This window comes from Sabethes cyaneus, chromosome 3, assembly GCF_943734655.1.
Source record: "Sabethes cyaneus chromosome 3, idSabCyanKW18_F2, whole genome shotgun sequence".
Classification (NCBI taxonomy): Eukaryota; Metazoa; Arthropoda; class Insecta; order Diptera; family Culicidae; genus Sabethes; species Sabethes cyaneus.
Genome location: NC_071355.1, coordinates 38,327,464 through 38,344,432, shown reverse-complemented (window position 1 = coordinate 38,344,432; position 16,969 = coordinate 38,327,464). Strand labels below are relative to the sequence as shown.

At 40.2% G+C, this 16,969-nt stretch overlaps 1 protein-coding gene across 4 annotated transcripts in view; it reads left to right on the top strand.

Moving 5' to 3' along the window:
• The window catches only part of LOC128743197 (tyrosine-protein phosphatase corkscrew), a 174,036-nt gene that overhangs the window by 129,525 nt on the left and 27,542 nt on the right, over positions 1-16,969 (top strand). For all 4 annotated transcript variants that reach the window (XM_053839725.1, XM_053839727.1, XM_053839726.1 and 1 more), the window contains 2 exons: positions 8,034-8,196; positions 14,746-15,073. In XM_053839725.1, the coding sequence (XP_053695700.1) occupies positions 8,034-8,196; positions 14,746-15,073 (491 nt within the window). The remainder of the gene's footprint in view (positions 1-8,033; positions 8,197-14,745; positions 15,074-16,969) is intronic.

Here is a 16,969-nt window from a genome sequence, read left to right as displayed (position 1 = left end):
GCAGAATCGAATTTATCTACCTAGCAACTTTCATGTCAATGCTGTTCGTGAAGGACCAAAAGGGGTTGGGTGGATCTATTGGCAATGTCGCTTAAATGATTCCACGGGAATATAAGACACTCCTTCCAGCATAGACTTCTGGTTTCTAGATACATAACTTCGCCGTGCAAACTTATCTTGCGTGATGATTTGTGTGCTAGAAGGGTGCGTCAAAATCCTCTCCGACCTTATATGACTTGAGCTGGTTACCACATCCCTCATCCAGTCTTCGATTCATTCGATACCCTGATGCTTTACAATAATGGTGGTATATGGCAATGTAATAAAATATATGTTATATGAATATACATTGTTTGAAGATGTATGGACAAAAATAGAACAATCTCACCAGCAGTCCTTCGGATGGAATAGAGTTGCATCATTTGAGTTTACATGAGTGCTTCTATTATTAATTTAATTTTTTCTTCTGGTATCCATGAGCATTATTTAAACTTTCTTCGACCCGAGTTTTCACTGTACAGTAGGAAGTGCTTGCTCCATGAGCTAAAACGAAACAAATCAATTAAATAACTTATGTTAAGCTTACCTACTAACAAGGTCGTGTGGCTTAGCCGTCATCCAAACCCGCAGTTTTGAGATCAGGCAACCGGGAACCACCCATCATCGCACCTCCTAGCTTGGCTACTCAATAGAGCATTACCGAGTAAGTCCACGTGGAGGCGCTAGGTAGGGGCTTGGGATGGCTGGAGCTATGTTGGATTTGCCTTCCCCATTTCATACCCACTCACGTTAATTTTAATTCATAGGCTGAAACAGAACAAAATTTACTCGAATGACTAACACTATTTGGTGAAAGATTATGAAAAATTGTCTAGCGACTGAAGGATCTTGGTCTACTGATTAACTTTATTGAAAACAATTATTTTCCTTAATTCCAACATCATAAGATATACCGAGATAAAGTTAACGTTCCACAAAATACAGCGGCGCGAGTAACCGTGGTTTAACCACCTGATTTTCTTTGCAAAGTTATCCGATTGCGTGTAACAGCAAGTGGAGAAAATAATGATTGTAGTGTGTATGTTTCATGTATTCAAATACTTTTTTTCTATATTTCTTTATATAATTTTTAAACGACAATCCCCCCAATTGAAATTTGGAGGTTAGGTCTTTTGAAGGCTCTTCTTTCATTTGCAATCAGTTTTGTACTACAGCATTCGTTCGCTAATTGCACGAATGAGGCGAAAACTAGCGAATTTCGTTTTTTAATTGCACGATGGCTGCCAATATTTATTGTAAAACGTGATGCGTCATCACCGCAATGAACTCTTCACATGCACTCACACGTGTACTAGATTTTGGGAAAAACATTTAAATCTTTACAAACGAACCAAAAGCTTAATCTGCCCATAAGTGAAAAAGTGGCTAATACGCCACGAACATGAAATTGAGAAAAATACTATTTTATTACTTTTGTGTGTCAAAGAGGTTTTACGCGGTAACGGCAACCTGTTTAATGTGCATATTACCCGTCATACATGCTGGAACCATGCCGTTGAATTGAGACAACGATACCTGTGGCCAAATTCCCTCCGGGGAGCATTTTTAACACAGTAACCATTTTTTCATTTATATACACAAGGCGAGTTGACAATCCAGGGAAAAATTTGGCTAACGTGCATACGTTCTCAATTATCTTATGCTGGTGAGACTTCAAATTGGTTTTAAACTATTTAAAACAGTGCGGAAATACAAGTGAGGACACATAACCGCTTTCTAGTTGCACGATCGTGCAACTAGCGGACGTGCAATTGAAAGACGGTGCGACTAGAGGACGTGCAATCAGCGCACGAGTGCTGTAATCCATTGAGGCACCCCTCAGAAAATGAAGTCTCGTATTTTCCGTACTAGCTGTAACCCGCACGCGTCGCCTCGCGTCTAATTGAGAGCAAATTGGAGGTACGCTATGTAACGCTAACGCTATGTAACTCTATGAGGTGCAACAACGTTACTTTTGCTTGCAATCTGGTATGATTGGTTTGAGTCTTTGCTTAATGTGGGCGATTATTACCACGAAAATACATATCGCGCCCCTCGTTTTGGCTACAGACAAGGCTCTTATATATATATACTAGCTGACCCGACAAACTTCGTATTGCCACAAATTAACCTGTGTTGTACATAAATCATGAATCTCGGATGATCTTTGTCACTTCTCGAGTTTTGCAAGCCCCCCAGTGGGCGGCGCTTCCGACGGCGGGTCACCGGCAACACTCGCGACCGGCTCGTCCTGAATGATCTAGTGTTACTATAGATAGTTTTTGTGGTCTTGTTATTGATTAATGTTTTATGGAAGAGTCTCGAATTTCTCGAGTTGGATTAGTTTTTGAGTTTCGCAAAAATTTCTGTTTTATTTGTATGAGAGTCCATATCCCCCTACCACAGGGGTGAGAGGTCTCTAACTATCATAAAATAAATTCAAGACTCAAAAATCTCCTACATACTAAATTTGGTTCCATTTGCTTGATTAGTACTCAAATTATAAGGAAATTTGAATTTTATTTGTATGGGAGCCCACCCTTTTAAAAGGGAAAGGGGTCGTAATACACCACAGAAAAAAAATTCTGCCATCTAAAACTCTCACATGCCAAATTTGGTTCCATTTGCTTGATTAGTTCTAAAGTTAGGAGCAAATTTGTATTTCGTTTGAATGGGAGCCCCCCCCCCCTCCTAAAAAGGTAAGAAGTCCTAATTCATCATGGGAAAAATGGTTGCCTCCAAAAACACCCACATGCCAAATATGGTTCCATTTGCTTGATTAGTTCTCGAATTATGAGGAAATTTGTATTTCATTTGTGTAGAAGCCCCCCCTCTTGAAGTGTGGAAGGATCCTAATTCATCGTAGAAAATATTTTTGCCTCCAAAAACCTCCACATGCCGAATTTGGTTCTATTTGCTTGATTAGTTCTCGAGTTATGGGGAAATTTGTATTTCATTTGTATGGGAGCCCCCCTTCCTAATGTGGAAAGAGGTCCTAATTCATCACAGAAAAAATTCTTGCCTCCAAAAACACCTACACGCCAAATTTGGTTCCATTTGCTGGATTAGTTCTCGAGTTATGAGGAAATTTGTATTTCGTTTGTATAGGACCCCCCCTCCTAAAGTGGGGAGGGGTCCCAATTCATCATTGAAAAAAAAATTGTCTCCAAAAACACACACATGCCAAATTTGGTTCAATTCGGTTGATTAGTTCTCGAGTTATGAGGAAATTTGTATTTCATTTGTACAGGAGCCCCTCCTCTTAAAGTGGGGAGGGGTCCTAATTCACCATAGAAAATTTTCTTGCTCTCGAAAACCTTCACATGCCAAATTTGGTTGCATTTGCTTGATTAGTTCTCGAGTTATGAGGAAATTTGTATGGAAGTCCCCCCTCTTAAAGGGGAGAGGAGTTATAATTCCTCTTATAAAGAGGGGAGGGGTCTCAATTCACCATAGAATAAATTCTTGTCACCAAAAAAAACACCCACATGCCAAATGTTGTTCTATTTGCTTGATTAGTTCTCGAGTTAGGAGGAAATTTGTATTTCATTTGTACAGGAGCCCCCCTCTTAGAGTGGGGAGGGGTCCTAATTCACCGTAGAAAATTTTCTTGCCCTCGAAAACCTTCACATGCCAAAGTTGGTTCCATTTGCTTGATTAGTTCTCGAGTTATGAGGAAATTTGTATGGAAACCCCCCCTCTTAAAGGGGAGAGGAGTTATAATTCCCCTTATAAAGAGGGAGGGGTCTCAATTTACCATAGAATAAATTCTTGTCACCGAAAACACCCACATGCCAAATTTGGTTCTATCTGCTTGATTAGTTCTCGAGTTATGAGGAAATTTGTATTTCATTTGTATAGGAGCCCCCCCTACTAAAGTGAGGAGAGGTCCTAATTCATCATAGAAAAAAATCTTGCCTCCAAAAACACCTACATGCCAAAGTTTGTTCCATTTGCTTGATTAGTTCTCGAGTTATGAGGAAATTTATATTTAGCTTATATAGGAGCTTCCCCCTCCTAAAGTGGGGAGGTGTCCCAATTCATCATAAAAAATATTCTTGTCTTCGAAAACCTTCACATGCCAAATTTGGTTCCATTTGCTTGATTAGTTCTCGAGTTATGAGGAAATTTGTATTTCGCTTGTATAGGAGCCCCCCTCCTAAAGTAGGGAGGGGTCCCAATTCGTCACAGAAAAAATTTTGGTCTCCAAAAACACACACATGCCAAATTTGGTTCTCTTTGCTTGATTAGTTCTCGAGTTATGAGGAAATTTGTATTTCGTTTGTATAGGAGCCCCCCCTCCTAAAGTGGGGAGGGGTCCCAATTCGTCATAGAAAAAATTTTGGTCTCCAAAAACACACACATGCCAAATTTGGTTCCATTTGCTTGATTAGTTCTCGAGTTATGAGGAAATTTGTATTTCATTTGTACAGGAGCCCCCCCTCTTAAAGTGGGGAGGGGCCTAATTCATCATAGAAAATATTCTTGCCTTCGAAAACCTTCACATGCCAAATTTGGTTCCATTTGCTTGATTAGTTCTCGAGTTATGAGGAAATTTGTATTTCGCTTGTATATGAGCCCCCCCTCCTAAAGTAGGGAGGGGTCCCAATTCATCATAGAAAATATTCTTGCCTTCGAAAACCTTCACATGCCAAATTTGGTTCCATTTGCTTGATTAGTTCTCGAGTTATGAGGAAATTTGTATTTTGCTAGTATAGGAGCCCCCCCTCCTAAAGTGGGGAGGGGTCCCAATTCATCATAGAAAAAATTTTGGTCTCCAAAAACACACACATGCCAAATTTGGTTCCATTTGCTTGATTAGTTCTCGAGTTATGAGGAAATTTGTATGGAAGCCCCCCCCTCTTAAAGGGGAGAGGAGTTAAAATTCCCCTTATAAAGAGGGGAGGGGTCTCAAATTACCCTACAATAAATTCTTGTTACCGAAAACACCCACATGCCAAATTTGGTTCTATTTGCTTGATTAGTTCTCGAGTTATGCAGAAATTTGTGTTTCATTTGTATGGGAGCCCCCCCTCTTAGTGGGGGGAGGGGTCTCTAACCATCACTAAAACCTTCCCTGGCCCCAAAAACCTCTACATGCAAATTTTCACGCCGATTGGTTCAGTAGTTTTCGATTCTATAAGGAACAAAATACAGACAGACAGACAGACAGACAGACAGACAGACAGACAGACAGACAGACAGACAGACAGACAGACAGACAGACAGAAATCCTTCTTTATAGGTATAGATATATATATATATATATATATATATATATATATATATATATATATATATATATATATATATATATATATATATATATATATATATATATATATATATATAGATTTTTAGCCGAATGGTTCGAATGGCATTCGGCCCGCAAGACTTTTTTCCATTTGAAGTTTTTCAAGTGATTCCTACCCGGAAAAACATAACCATAACACGAAGATAAAAATTATTGTAACAGTAGGATACAAAATACAGTAAAAACAATAAAATATATCGTCAAAAAGATAACCAAACCATCAAACTTATTGTAGTCTACCATAACTTTCATGGTTTTGAGAGATTCTACCATAAAAATGACGGGTTGTTAAGCATCTTAACAATTAAAAAATCAGTTTTTTCGCGAACAAAAATGTTCATTTACCGTAAAATATTTACGGTCGTGCTTTTATGGTAATTTTTTAGGCGAGAAAACAAAATATAATTAAATGAGGGAATAAATTTGTGAGTAAAGTAAATATGACCAATTCTATTCTATAAAATAAGAAACAAAAATACGAATAAAATTTACATTTGGGACACTTTTACAATAAATTTACCATGAGTAAATTCACCAAGACGCATTGTTTCTACTACAAAACGTACTGTAAATTTTAAAATAAATTTTACGGGTATATCTTTATACGATATATTTATATAGTAGAAAGGCACACTCAAAATAATTTCCACGTTGAAATTACGGGAAAAGTTATGTGCATTTTTTCCATCCAACTTTTACTGTACTATTTACGTGAATTCTACGTATGCGTGCATTTATTTGGAAATTAGATAGATGCTATTGTATTTTCCAATAATGTTCAACTGAAAGTTGTTCTACGATGGTTGGCTTAAGATTAATTTGTTTTCAAAGGGATGACTGAGGAAAACGGAAAATTTCTTTAGGAGTTTTCTGGGAAAACTAGAGATCTTAAACATTGTACTCACTTATATGTTTATGTTATTCTGGGATCCTTTGGTCCAATCTGTTAGCTTCGAGGTACGATGCTGGTCTAACAAGCCAAACGTCGTATGTTCAAATCTCGGCTAGGCGGTGCTTGCTAGATCGAGTCAGTAACATCGTTACACTGGCCACGTAATTTTCCTGTACTTTAACAGCCGGCTGCGAAATCTGTCGATAAAGAAGGGTAATGTCTAATAACGGTTTAAGCCCTCGGTTTTGCTTTTTTTTGATCCAATCTGTACGATCAAAGAGAGATTGACCACGATGACAGTGACCTAGAATTGCTCCGCGTTTCGTGCTTCATAAATCGGAAAAGTTGGTTAAGCAATTAGGCTTATTAGACAGAAAACGGCTCCAAGTAAATTATTAAGTAATTTTATTATTAAGTATTTAATTATTAAGTATCAAGCCAAGTTTCCGTTGAGACGGTTATATCGAGGCTCGAACGTGCCACCTCAGCAGAAAAGCGTTGATTTTTATTCGGAGTCCACCCACATTCTGGTAGTAATTAGGCAACAAATTGGAAGACCTCCGTTGTGGATCAAACCCAGTCAGCTGGAAGCAGGGTATGCGTCACTCATGGAAGAATTATTGCACAATTTTCTGTTATATTACGCTTTATAAGCAAATTTGAATATAGGTCTCACTTGCCCCATTTACCGGGGCAAGTGGGACCTGTCACCATGATTTTGAAAAATTCTCTTCAGATTCATTTTATGTTAATCGATAGCCCTTCTTTGTAATTAAACCTTTGAAGTGATACCACTGAAGAAGAGTTTCTGCGCCGCTAGAGTTTTAAAATTATCATTGGTGTTGATTACACAGTCCAATAAACTTTAACTATGCAATTTGTAGGTTCCACTGCCCCGGGGTACCTTATTTGAAATTGCAAAATTAAATTAAAATTAAAATTTAACCTTTAAATAACTTTTGTGTTCAGACGTTTGAATATGGGGCAATAAATTATTTTCTGTCATATGCGTATGCTTACGGGCAAAACATTTTCTCATCTAAATATCAAATTTCCAAGTTCAATTTTTTTCGTCACAATAATGGCTTCCGATTTTTTTTTAACGACATCCCCCAAAAACGTCAACCCTGTCTACGCTGCGGTTGGTAGCAGCAGTGTTTACGTGGTACCCCCACGAACAACGGCACGGCACAGCACACCGTATACAACCCCTTCCGACCACAACCAAGCCACACCATATCCACAACTACGTACGACTACGGCAGCAAAACACACGCTTCGCTCGTCATCATCAGAACTTCCGACGAAGCACCCGAGAACGAGTGCAGAGCAACCGACCGAGCGACCGACCGACCGACTGAAATGCGGCAGGGCAGCTGCTCTGCTCTGCTGGTCTGGTTGAGCTTGCAGCACACCTCAGTCGCACCAGTCCAGTCAGTCGAACTATCGATACTATCAAAACAGCACGTATTCTCGTTCTAAACTGAGGGGAAGTTTTTCTCTGTTTTTTTTTGTGGTTGTGCATGTGCACAAGAAAGTGAAAAACACTTTTCCTTCCTGCGTTGTTGTTTTTTACGGACGATCCGTACTCCCGTATCCGTGGTCCTTCTAAACTTCTTTTCCGCGGCGAATAAATCGTAAGACGGCTGCTGACAACGTGCCCGTGACTTTCATGTAAATTTCCATCGACAAATAAAAAACCGAAACTACGCGCTGCCTGCCTAATTGAAATTTAAATCAACTAATCGATTGTTGTTTTTTTCGTTTGTTTGTTTGTTCTCGTTGCAGATGGTTCCACGGTAATCTGTCCAGCAAAGAAGCGGAACGGTTAATCATAGAACGGGGCAAGAATGGCTCCTTCCTAGTGCGCGAATCTCAGAGCAAACCGGGCGATTTCGTACTATCCGTGCGGACCGAGGATAAAGTGACACACGTGATGATTCGGTGGCATGTAAGTGGTTTTTTCTGTGTGTATTTTTTTTGCTTCTGTGCTGTCAGAGTGGTTAGAAAGAATGTGAACCCTGATCCTCAGTTCACGCCAGCCAGCCAGGTTCCCATCGTTGATTGGTATGCCTTAATATGGAATGCGGCAGGCGTCTTGGTGCAGTTTTTTTTCATTTTTGCTCCTACTTGTCTGTCGACTTATTTAGAGCCTGATAGAGGTAGATCGAGTTATTCCGGCAAGTACAAGAGCGAACACATGTCGGAAGGGTTCCTCGGTGTGAGATTCATCAGCAATGATATCGGGCGCTATTTATAGCAATCGACCGCGAAAAGGGGGGGAATGCCGATGTGAACCTTGAAATAGTGCTGTGCCTCTTTACCGGGGTTGGTTGGTAGGCTGACAGACTTGAATGTCGACCGGGACACCGGGTCTCAAGCGTGTGGCACCGTCGCGTCGTCGAAATCGGAAGGCAACAACAAAATGGAGCAAGGGGGGATGGGGGGTTCATTGAGTGCAGAATTTTAATCAGTTCGATCGAGAAAAGACTGGATTCGCCGGCGTGGTTTGGCATAATGGGAGCGCTTGGGCAGTGTCTCGAATGGCGTTTGTTGTGTGTTGTTGATGCGCATTCTTGATCAGTTCGTTCGTGGCGAATATGGACACACGCACACGGTGGGCGAGCGGATGATCATTAAGTGGTCAAAAGTCCCATGTTTGGAATGTTGATTAGAGAAGAAGCATTGGCAGGTTGTGTTGTCAGAACTGATAGCAGATGGTCGTAGGTTCTAGAAACCGCATGCTCGAAGAGGTGACTGCTATGATACTGCCGATTGAAGCTTTGAACGACGAAATGTGTAAATTCCGAGCACGTAGAATCTTTCTATAATACCTGTTTGATCTACGTTGCGATAGATCTAGAAACGCAAACAATTTGTTCGCCTAGAAATATCTTATGTTGAATTTATGAAAGTTTCGATGAGACTGTTTTTTAAATGAATAGCTATTTTTGGGATAACACGTTTTGTATCCGTCCACTGACGTAATAGTAAGAATGCATATCGCTTTATTGATTTCCAAAACATGTTTTATTGTCTTACTTTAGTGGTAGTGGATTCTGCAGCGAACGACTTATGGTCTTCCAGTACTCTCAAGTGCCAAATATCAGTTGAAAGTACTTTATCCTTGACATCACACATCCACCGGGTGCTGGGTTTGCCCCGCAGTATACAACCTCTTTCTAGAAGTTTTTTACTGAAAATATTTTTGGCTACTTTGGTTGGGCATTCTGATCACGTGTCCAGCTCACCGCTACCTGCCACATTGTATTGACTTAGCTTCACTATATCACTTGATACAGCTCGTAGTTCATGCTTATGCGCTACACTTCAATTTCCATTTTGCCGTCAAATATGGTAAAGTATAGTAGAGTTTGTAGAGTGCCAGTTTTATGCGAATTTGCAAACTACTTGTCAAATGTCACGAACATACCATGGTATATGAATTCCTTCACTAATATTTCCCATCCAGCTTCACCTCGGCACCCACAGCAATTAGAGTCCCCCATTCCCTGTCAAATAGAATGGTGAGTTCCAAATTCGTTGCTTCCAATTTGAAAGACCTAAATGCCTCTTCCACTGCTTTACCGTTGATTCGATCGATGATATCGATGTCATCTGCAAAGTCAAAAAGCATGTTAGTTCTTGTGATGATAGTCTTGCTTCATTTCACGTTTGTTCTTCATATTGCACCTTCCAAGGCAATATTGAATAATAGATTAGAGAGTGCATCGCCTTGTTTCAGTCCATCCTTCGTCACGAAAGCAAACACCCGCTATTCAGATGGATGATTTTGACTTATACAGCGTCGTATGAATTAGCCTAATAAATTTGCTTCATCGGAAAACCATGTTTTAGGATTAGCTTCCACAGCTCGTTTCGTTTGACTGAATCGTACGCCGCCTTAAAGTCAACGAACGGATGATTAGTAACTAGACTGAGATTTCACCCAAAGCTATTTTTTGTGTGGTTAATTGTAGCTAATGAAGTCTGAAAACAAACAAATAGTAATCATTTGGCGTATTTATCTTAATTCTGTACTGTTAAAGGTAATAAAGGCCAAATTTGGTTCTATTTTCTGGATTTCTGTCTGTCTGTCTGTCGGTATGTTCCTTATAGAAGCGAAAAGTACTGAACTGATCGGCGTGAAAATTTGCATGCAGGGGTTTTTGAGACCTGGGAAGGTTCTTATAATAGTTAGAGACTCCCCTCATCACTAAGAGGGGGGGTTCCCATACAAATGAAACACAAAATTCTGTATAATTAGAGAATTAATCAAGCAAATGGAACCAAATTTAGCATGCGGATGTTGTTGGAGGCAAGAACTTTTTCTACGGTGAATTGAGACCCCTTCCCTCTTTAGGAGGAGAATTATGACCCCTCCACCTTTTAAGAGGGGGGGGCTCCTATACAAATGAAACATAAATTTTCTCATATCTCGAGAACTAATCAAGCAAATGGAACCAAGTTTGCCATGTGGGGGTTTTGGATGCAAGAATTTTTTCTACGACGTATTATGACCCCTTTTTTAAGAGGGGGGGGGCTCCTATACATATGAAACGCTAATTTCCTCATAACTCGAGAACTAATCAAGTAAATGCAACCAAATTCGGCATGTGGGGGTTTTCGGAGGCAAGAATTTTTTCAATGATGAATTAGGATTCCTCCCCTGTTTAAGAGGGGGGGGGGCTCCCATACAAATGAAACACAAATTTCCTCATATCTCGAGAACTAATTAAGCAAATGGAGCCAAATTTGGCATGTGGGGGTTTTTGGAGGCAAGAATTTTTACTGCGATGAATGTTGACCTCTCTTCCTTTTGAAAGGGGTGGGCTCCCATACAAATGAAACACAAATTTCTTCATAACTCGAGAACTAATCAAGCAAATGCAACCAAATTCGGCATGTGGGGGTTTTCGGAGGCAAGAATTTTTTCAATGATGAATTAGGACCCCTCCCATATTTAAGAGGGGGGGCACCCATAAAAATGAAACAGAAATTTCCTCATAACTCGAGAACTAATCAAGCAAATGCAACCAAATTTGGCATGCTAGGGATTTTAGAGGCAAGAAATTATTTTATGATGGTTTGCGACCCCTCACCCCTATGGTAGTGGGATAAGGGCTCTCATACAAATAAAACATATATTTTTGCGTAACTCAAAAACTAATCGAACTCAAGAAGTTTTAGACTCTTCCATAAAACATTAGTCAATAAGGTTACTACAAATATTTTATCAAATATTTTGTCCTTTCAGTGTTTGGCAACTGAACGGAAAGAGAATTTTTTAATCGAGCAAAACTAACGCATTTTTGCCTAAAGCTTAAACATGAAAACCAAATCTGTTCTTGCTTTTCATATATAAGTTATTGTTTTCCATGCAGAAAACTACGATCAGAAAGAAAAAATGGCAATTTTTGCAAAATTTTATTGGTTGAATTTCCATTTCTGTCTGGTGTTAGACGCGTTAACATGAGCGTATGGAGTCATTTTTCGAGTTCTTTAGGCTGTAGAGCCCACAGACAATTGATTTAACTGAAAAAAAAATCGACTTACATCCCACAAATTATTTTTTGCCCTCCGATTTTTGAAGCCAATTTCAAAGACTTTAATAATAATTTACCTTAAAAATAACTCTTTGTACTAGGAGATAGACGCATGGTTTCCTCGGTAAAGTTGAAAAAAATGTAAAATCAAGCAACATTACTGAAGAAATGAAATTTTTATCTGCATCGGGTGCAGAGTTATAGGGTATTTTTTGGAAATTCCTTAAAATTAGTTTTTTATGCTTAGCTTTTGTTACTTGCATTTTACAAGGACACACTGTTCTAGGCAATTAACGAAGCGCTCAAAAGACACATTTTTGCAGAAACCCGCAAATTTGTAGGGCTTTTCCTTACAAAGTTATCACATTTTCAAATTTCATTTTTCCTTGCCTGTGCGAACCTATAGGGTAGTATGTGGCAGTTGAGACGTGAAATCGTGTAGACCGCAGTGCAGCGCGGTGGTTGGTACAATTAAGGGCGAACAGATGCTGACGAAAAATAAACATGATTAAAGAAATATTTGCAATCCTTGGCAGTTGGCAGTTGCATTCCTCATAAAGTCACAAATTTCGATGGTCACGCTAAGGGAGAGTCTAGAGTACGTAGTCAAAGTTTTTTTAGTTTAGTCAAGGTTAAAGGTTTTTGTAGAGTTCTTCGCAAAGAATATGTGATAGTCAGACTCGACTAGCTTCCGCTTCTGGCGAATCGAAATTATGGATCCCTAAAATCTAGAACGCCAATTTTCAAATTTGTTAATTGTACTTTGAAGTTCAATGCAGTCAGAGCATGATGTTTACATCAACGTTATAGGAAGTACGGCAGCCATGTAGCAAAAAAGCGACAATTTATTGATGTATCATGAAAACAGCAGTGATCCTAGGTTACCTCCTTGGGGTACACCACAGGTATTGCAAAACGAATTGTAATATTCTTGTCCGATTCTAATGCTCAGTTTGTGATTTATAGGTTTTATTTGTAACCATTTAACTGAATACTAGGGATAAAACAAGTAAAAGTAAAGTTGCAAGTTTGCACTGTCTAATAAAGGCATTGAACTGTAAACTCTCACATCGAAATAAAGAGCATTACGCATTTCTTCAGGATGCAAGTTGGAATCTTATGGACTCTGCGGCGTTAAACGAGAATTTATGCAAACCGACAAACCGAGTGAAATTATGCTCGACGTGGCGTGAAAGCATAGGCAACAGGTAGGCGGTGTTGGCTCTGCTGTCATCTAGAAACAATCACCCAATTTGCCCATGGCAGTTTTTGGCCTGACTTTCGTACATGATTGGATATTAAACGACATCCACAAAACGTCAGATTAGTTGTAATCGCCTAGCTAGAAAGCATGCTAGTTGGACGAAGCTAAATTATGTCAATATTCTAAGCCAGATTTGCTACATTAATTCTATTTTGCGTTGCTTCATAGCCTTACTGGCAGGACTGGGGTAGGTTAAGTAATGTATTTTCTTTGAAATAGCAATCGAATTTTGTTGGAGAGCGTTTCCGAATAAATATTATTAATAATAATAGAACTTCTCGTCCTGCTAGATTTTTGCTATGACAATAACGACAAAGAACGATTCTACTGTACAGCAACTAAGGAATCATCAACTTTCGTGCTAAGACCACGTACGTTTTGGTAATATTCACAGGTACGAGTACCATCGCTGATATTTACCGATGAAGAGTAATGTGTGGATGGAAGTGTGCATACTGAACACTGAAGCTGGTCAGGCAATCGAATGATACCAGATAATGTATACTTGTCGGTAATGAAGTTGTGGAAACCCCGTTTCTCACTTCCGTAAACAGACGACATAACGACTGCCCAACGCCAAAGCCTGAACAGACTGCTGCGCAGACAAATTTGCATTAATTGATTAAATTGAATTGGCATCTGCAGTCAGTTGAAAATATCTACAGAAAGGGTTAAGCAAGTACATTTTATGCAATGTTTACCGCCACCCACCAGTTTCTATTCAATCATTTTCTATCAAGATAAAACTGTTGCGTCAAGGTGATCAACATTTTACGATAGGAAATAATAATTAAACGTCACTTCTGAAATCACATAAATTTCAAATTGTAATTAAGTGCGGTCAATAAATAAACAGAAAACAAAATCACACTGCATACACGTAACTAATTACCGATTGTACAGAATTTGTTAAGGTCAACGACTGGATGTTATGGTTTCGAAAAATACGTATTGCGTCTAGTGGTCTTCCCCATCACTCATCCAGCTCAGGTTCCACCCATTAATCCATAACGGGTCGTCCGGGTTCCGGGTGTTTGCGGTTCCCAATTTTGCCCAGCGGAATTCTTCCATCGGGCCCAATGTGCGTCACTTGCCGCGTGGTGCGTGGAGTGCGTCACGTTGCCACAGTGTGCCATATGTCGAAGACACTGACTGTAAGGTAAACAAACATTAAAACCACTTCCACTTTTTGGTCTGGAAAAGGCAAACGGAAACGTTGCGTTGTGTTTCCCTTCTTGGCAACCCTCCCCGTGTTTGTGTGTGTGTATGTATGTGTGAGTGTGTCTTAGATCGTATCGGCATCAGCCGTCATCGTTTATTTTGCCATCGACACTTAATCATCATCGAGTGATTCTTTTTATTCCGTGGAGGATACGGTCGTCTGCGTTTTTTAAAGTAAAGCTCACGCCCTGCCGTAAAGTCAGAGTTGTTGGCCTTTTTGTGACTGTTGTTAGTCATCCGATAAACACGAACGGATGGACCACTTGGCATCGACGACTACGACGACGATCGGCCAGCTGCGTTCGCTCAGTGTAAAAGTTTAAGAATTATTATTAGTCATTCAAAAGGTGATTTGTAACAGCAGAAAGTGGTTGGTTGTCTACTTCGAATATCGCTTTGGTTGCTTGTTGGAATTATTTGTAAGATTTATCAGCCATGAACTAATTGTACTTATCCTTTCGTTCGCCAGGAAAACAAATACGACGTCGGTGGAGGCCAGCAGTTCTCGACTCTTTGCGAACTGATTGAATACTACAAGCGCAACCCGATGGTGGAGACCTGCGGCACGGTGGTTCGCCTGCGGCAACCGTTCAACGCGACCCGAATCACAGCGGCCGGGATCGACGCCCGGGTCGAGCAGCTCCAGCGGGAGAACGGCAGCCACTGCTACGGCAAGGGTGGCTTTTGGGAGGAATTTGAATCTCTACAGCAGCAGGAGTGCCGGTACACGTTCTCCCGCCGCGAGGGCCAGCGGAACGAAAACCGGATCAAGAATAGATATAAGAACATTGTACCATGTGAGTATCGTCTTACAGTGTTTTTTTTATTTCAAATGTTTTGTTCAAACTTTCTTCCACGTAAACGACACCTTGAATTTAAGTCAGGCGGAACCGAAAAGTTAGCCTGTGAGTGCTTAAAGTTTGATGTTTAAAATTTAATTTGTGTCACAACATTATTATAAAACATGCAATGAAAAGGAGTGAAGTGCCAGCAATTACCACATATCGAACGAAGGTCAGTTAGCCACTAATTCCAGTAATAATAGACATAATGCTTTTTGATTGATTGCGAACAATGGCGCTTTCCCGCGTGGGAGATCAACCCTACAAGCGCTGCAACAAACCGGGTAAATGCGTTTATTCAATTAGCCGCATATCTGCTTCAATCAGATTTACCTAGCGAAACATTGAATGGGGACGCCACGCTGGTGATTTGTGTTGTTAGTCAATCTACTGCCACGAGGCGTCTCCACTGCAGTTTATATAAAACATGAACAAAGAATGTCTTCCCTACCGATCAATCATACACCTAGAACACGAGCGATTCTACGAACGCTGGCTGACTGACCAATCTGCGGTTCTAATTTTGCCTGATATGCCAGCTACCCAGTTATATTATACAACAAACATTCGTTGGCTGATGCAACTTCCCGCTTAAATAAAACGCTCAACTGACCCACTGTCAACTATAATTCTTTCGTAAATCGCAATTCGTTCTCCACAATTTCTGGTTGCCAAAGAGCATAAAAACACAAACAACAGAAACAACACGGTAGAACGAAACGAGAGCAATTTCAATGCCATTTTCATTTCAGCACCTCCTCCCACCTGATGACCACCCCCCAAGCGTTGCTGCCTGCCGTTCCACGTGAGCGCAGAACGAACAGCACCGCACGGTAAAACCGGTGGCCTTGACACCACCTCCCTGGCGGGGCCACGGTTGAGCTGAGAAGTGCATCTCACCGGAGACAAAGTTTGCGTTACTGACTGCAGCAAATTGGTCGGTCGGTCGGTCGGTTCAGCTTTTTTTTTGGTCTGTTTCCTTACTTATTTACCTTTCCGTTTGTTTTCCTCGTTTTTCTCGTGACTATTTGCATTTACTCGCTTGCATCACGGCGCAGCAGCTAGATTCAACACGGGATGCAAGCTGGCTAAATATTTAGCTAACCCTGCTGCCTGCTAGTGCCAGTTGATAGTGGAATATTTACATTATTTGCACAGTCCTAAGCGTGTGCCCCACATGAGCTGACTTCTTGTTTACAACGTTACAAAACCGGTGTGGATTTGGCACTCGAATTTGAACTGTGCAACATGAAATGTCAAAGGCATTTACCTTGAGAGCGAAATATCGATCCACCTCATGCGATTCTGCTGCAATTTGGATGTCGAATTGCGCTTTTTGAGGCGTTTTGATGGGCACGAAATCATTTGAAGGTTCAGAAATTATGCCTTGTATTTAATAGTCTGTCAAAAGAAGAAAAATAATAATCCATAAAAATTTAACTAAAATTAATACCAGAAAAATAGGACATTTCCTTGAAGTTGTCACCTCTTTTCTGTAATACAAGTCATGCCTCGGACGTCAATATTTTATTGATGTTCAAACCGGTTCTTTCGACTATTTACTTCTGAGTCTAACCGTATTGTTGTCGACAATAAAATTTGGCCTTTACCAATTAATATCCAGCTCTGGGCTCAAACCCTCGTTTGTCACTAAACAGTGACACAAACCTTTCAAAAAAGTACCGCTCGTAAGATTATAAACTTTTGTTTTCGCATGACTTTATCACTCCGACCAGAAGTTTGATTTATTGTGACATCATGCGGGTGTTTTTCTGTATTCCGCACTTCGTTCTGTCGAAACTAGTTATAACTTACCCTTAAAAAGGAGGTTTCGCATTACGCACCTCGAGC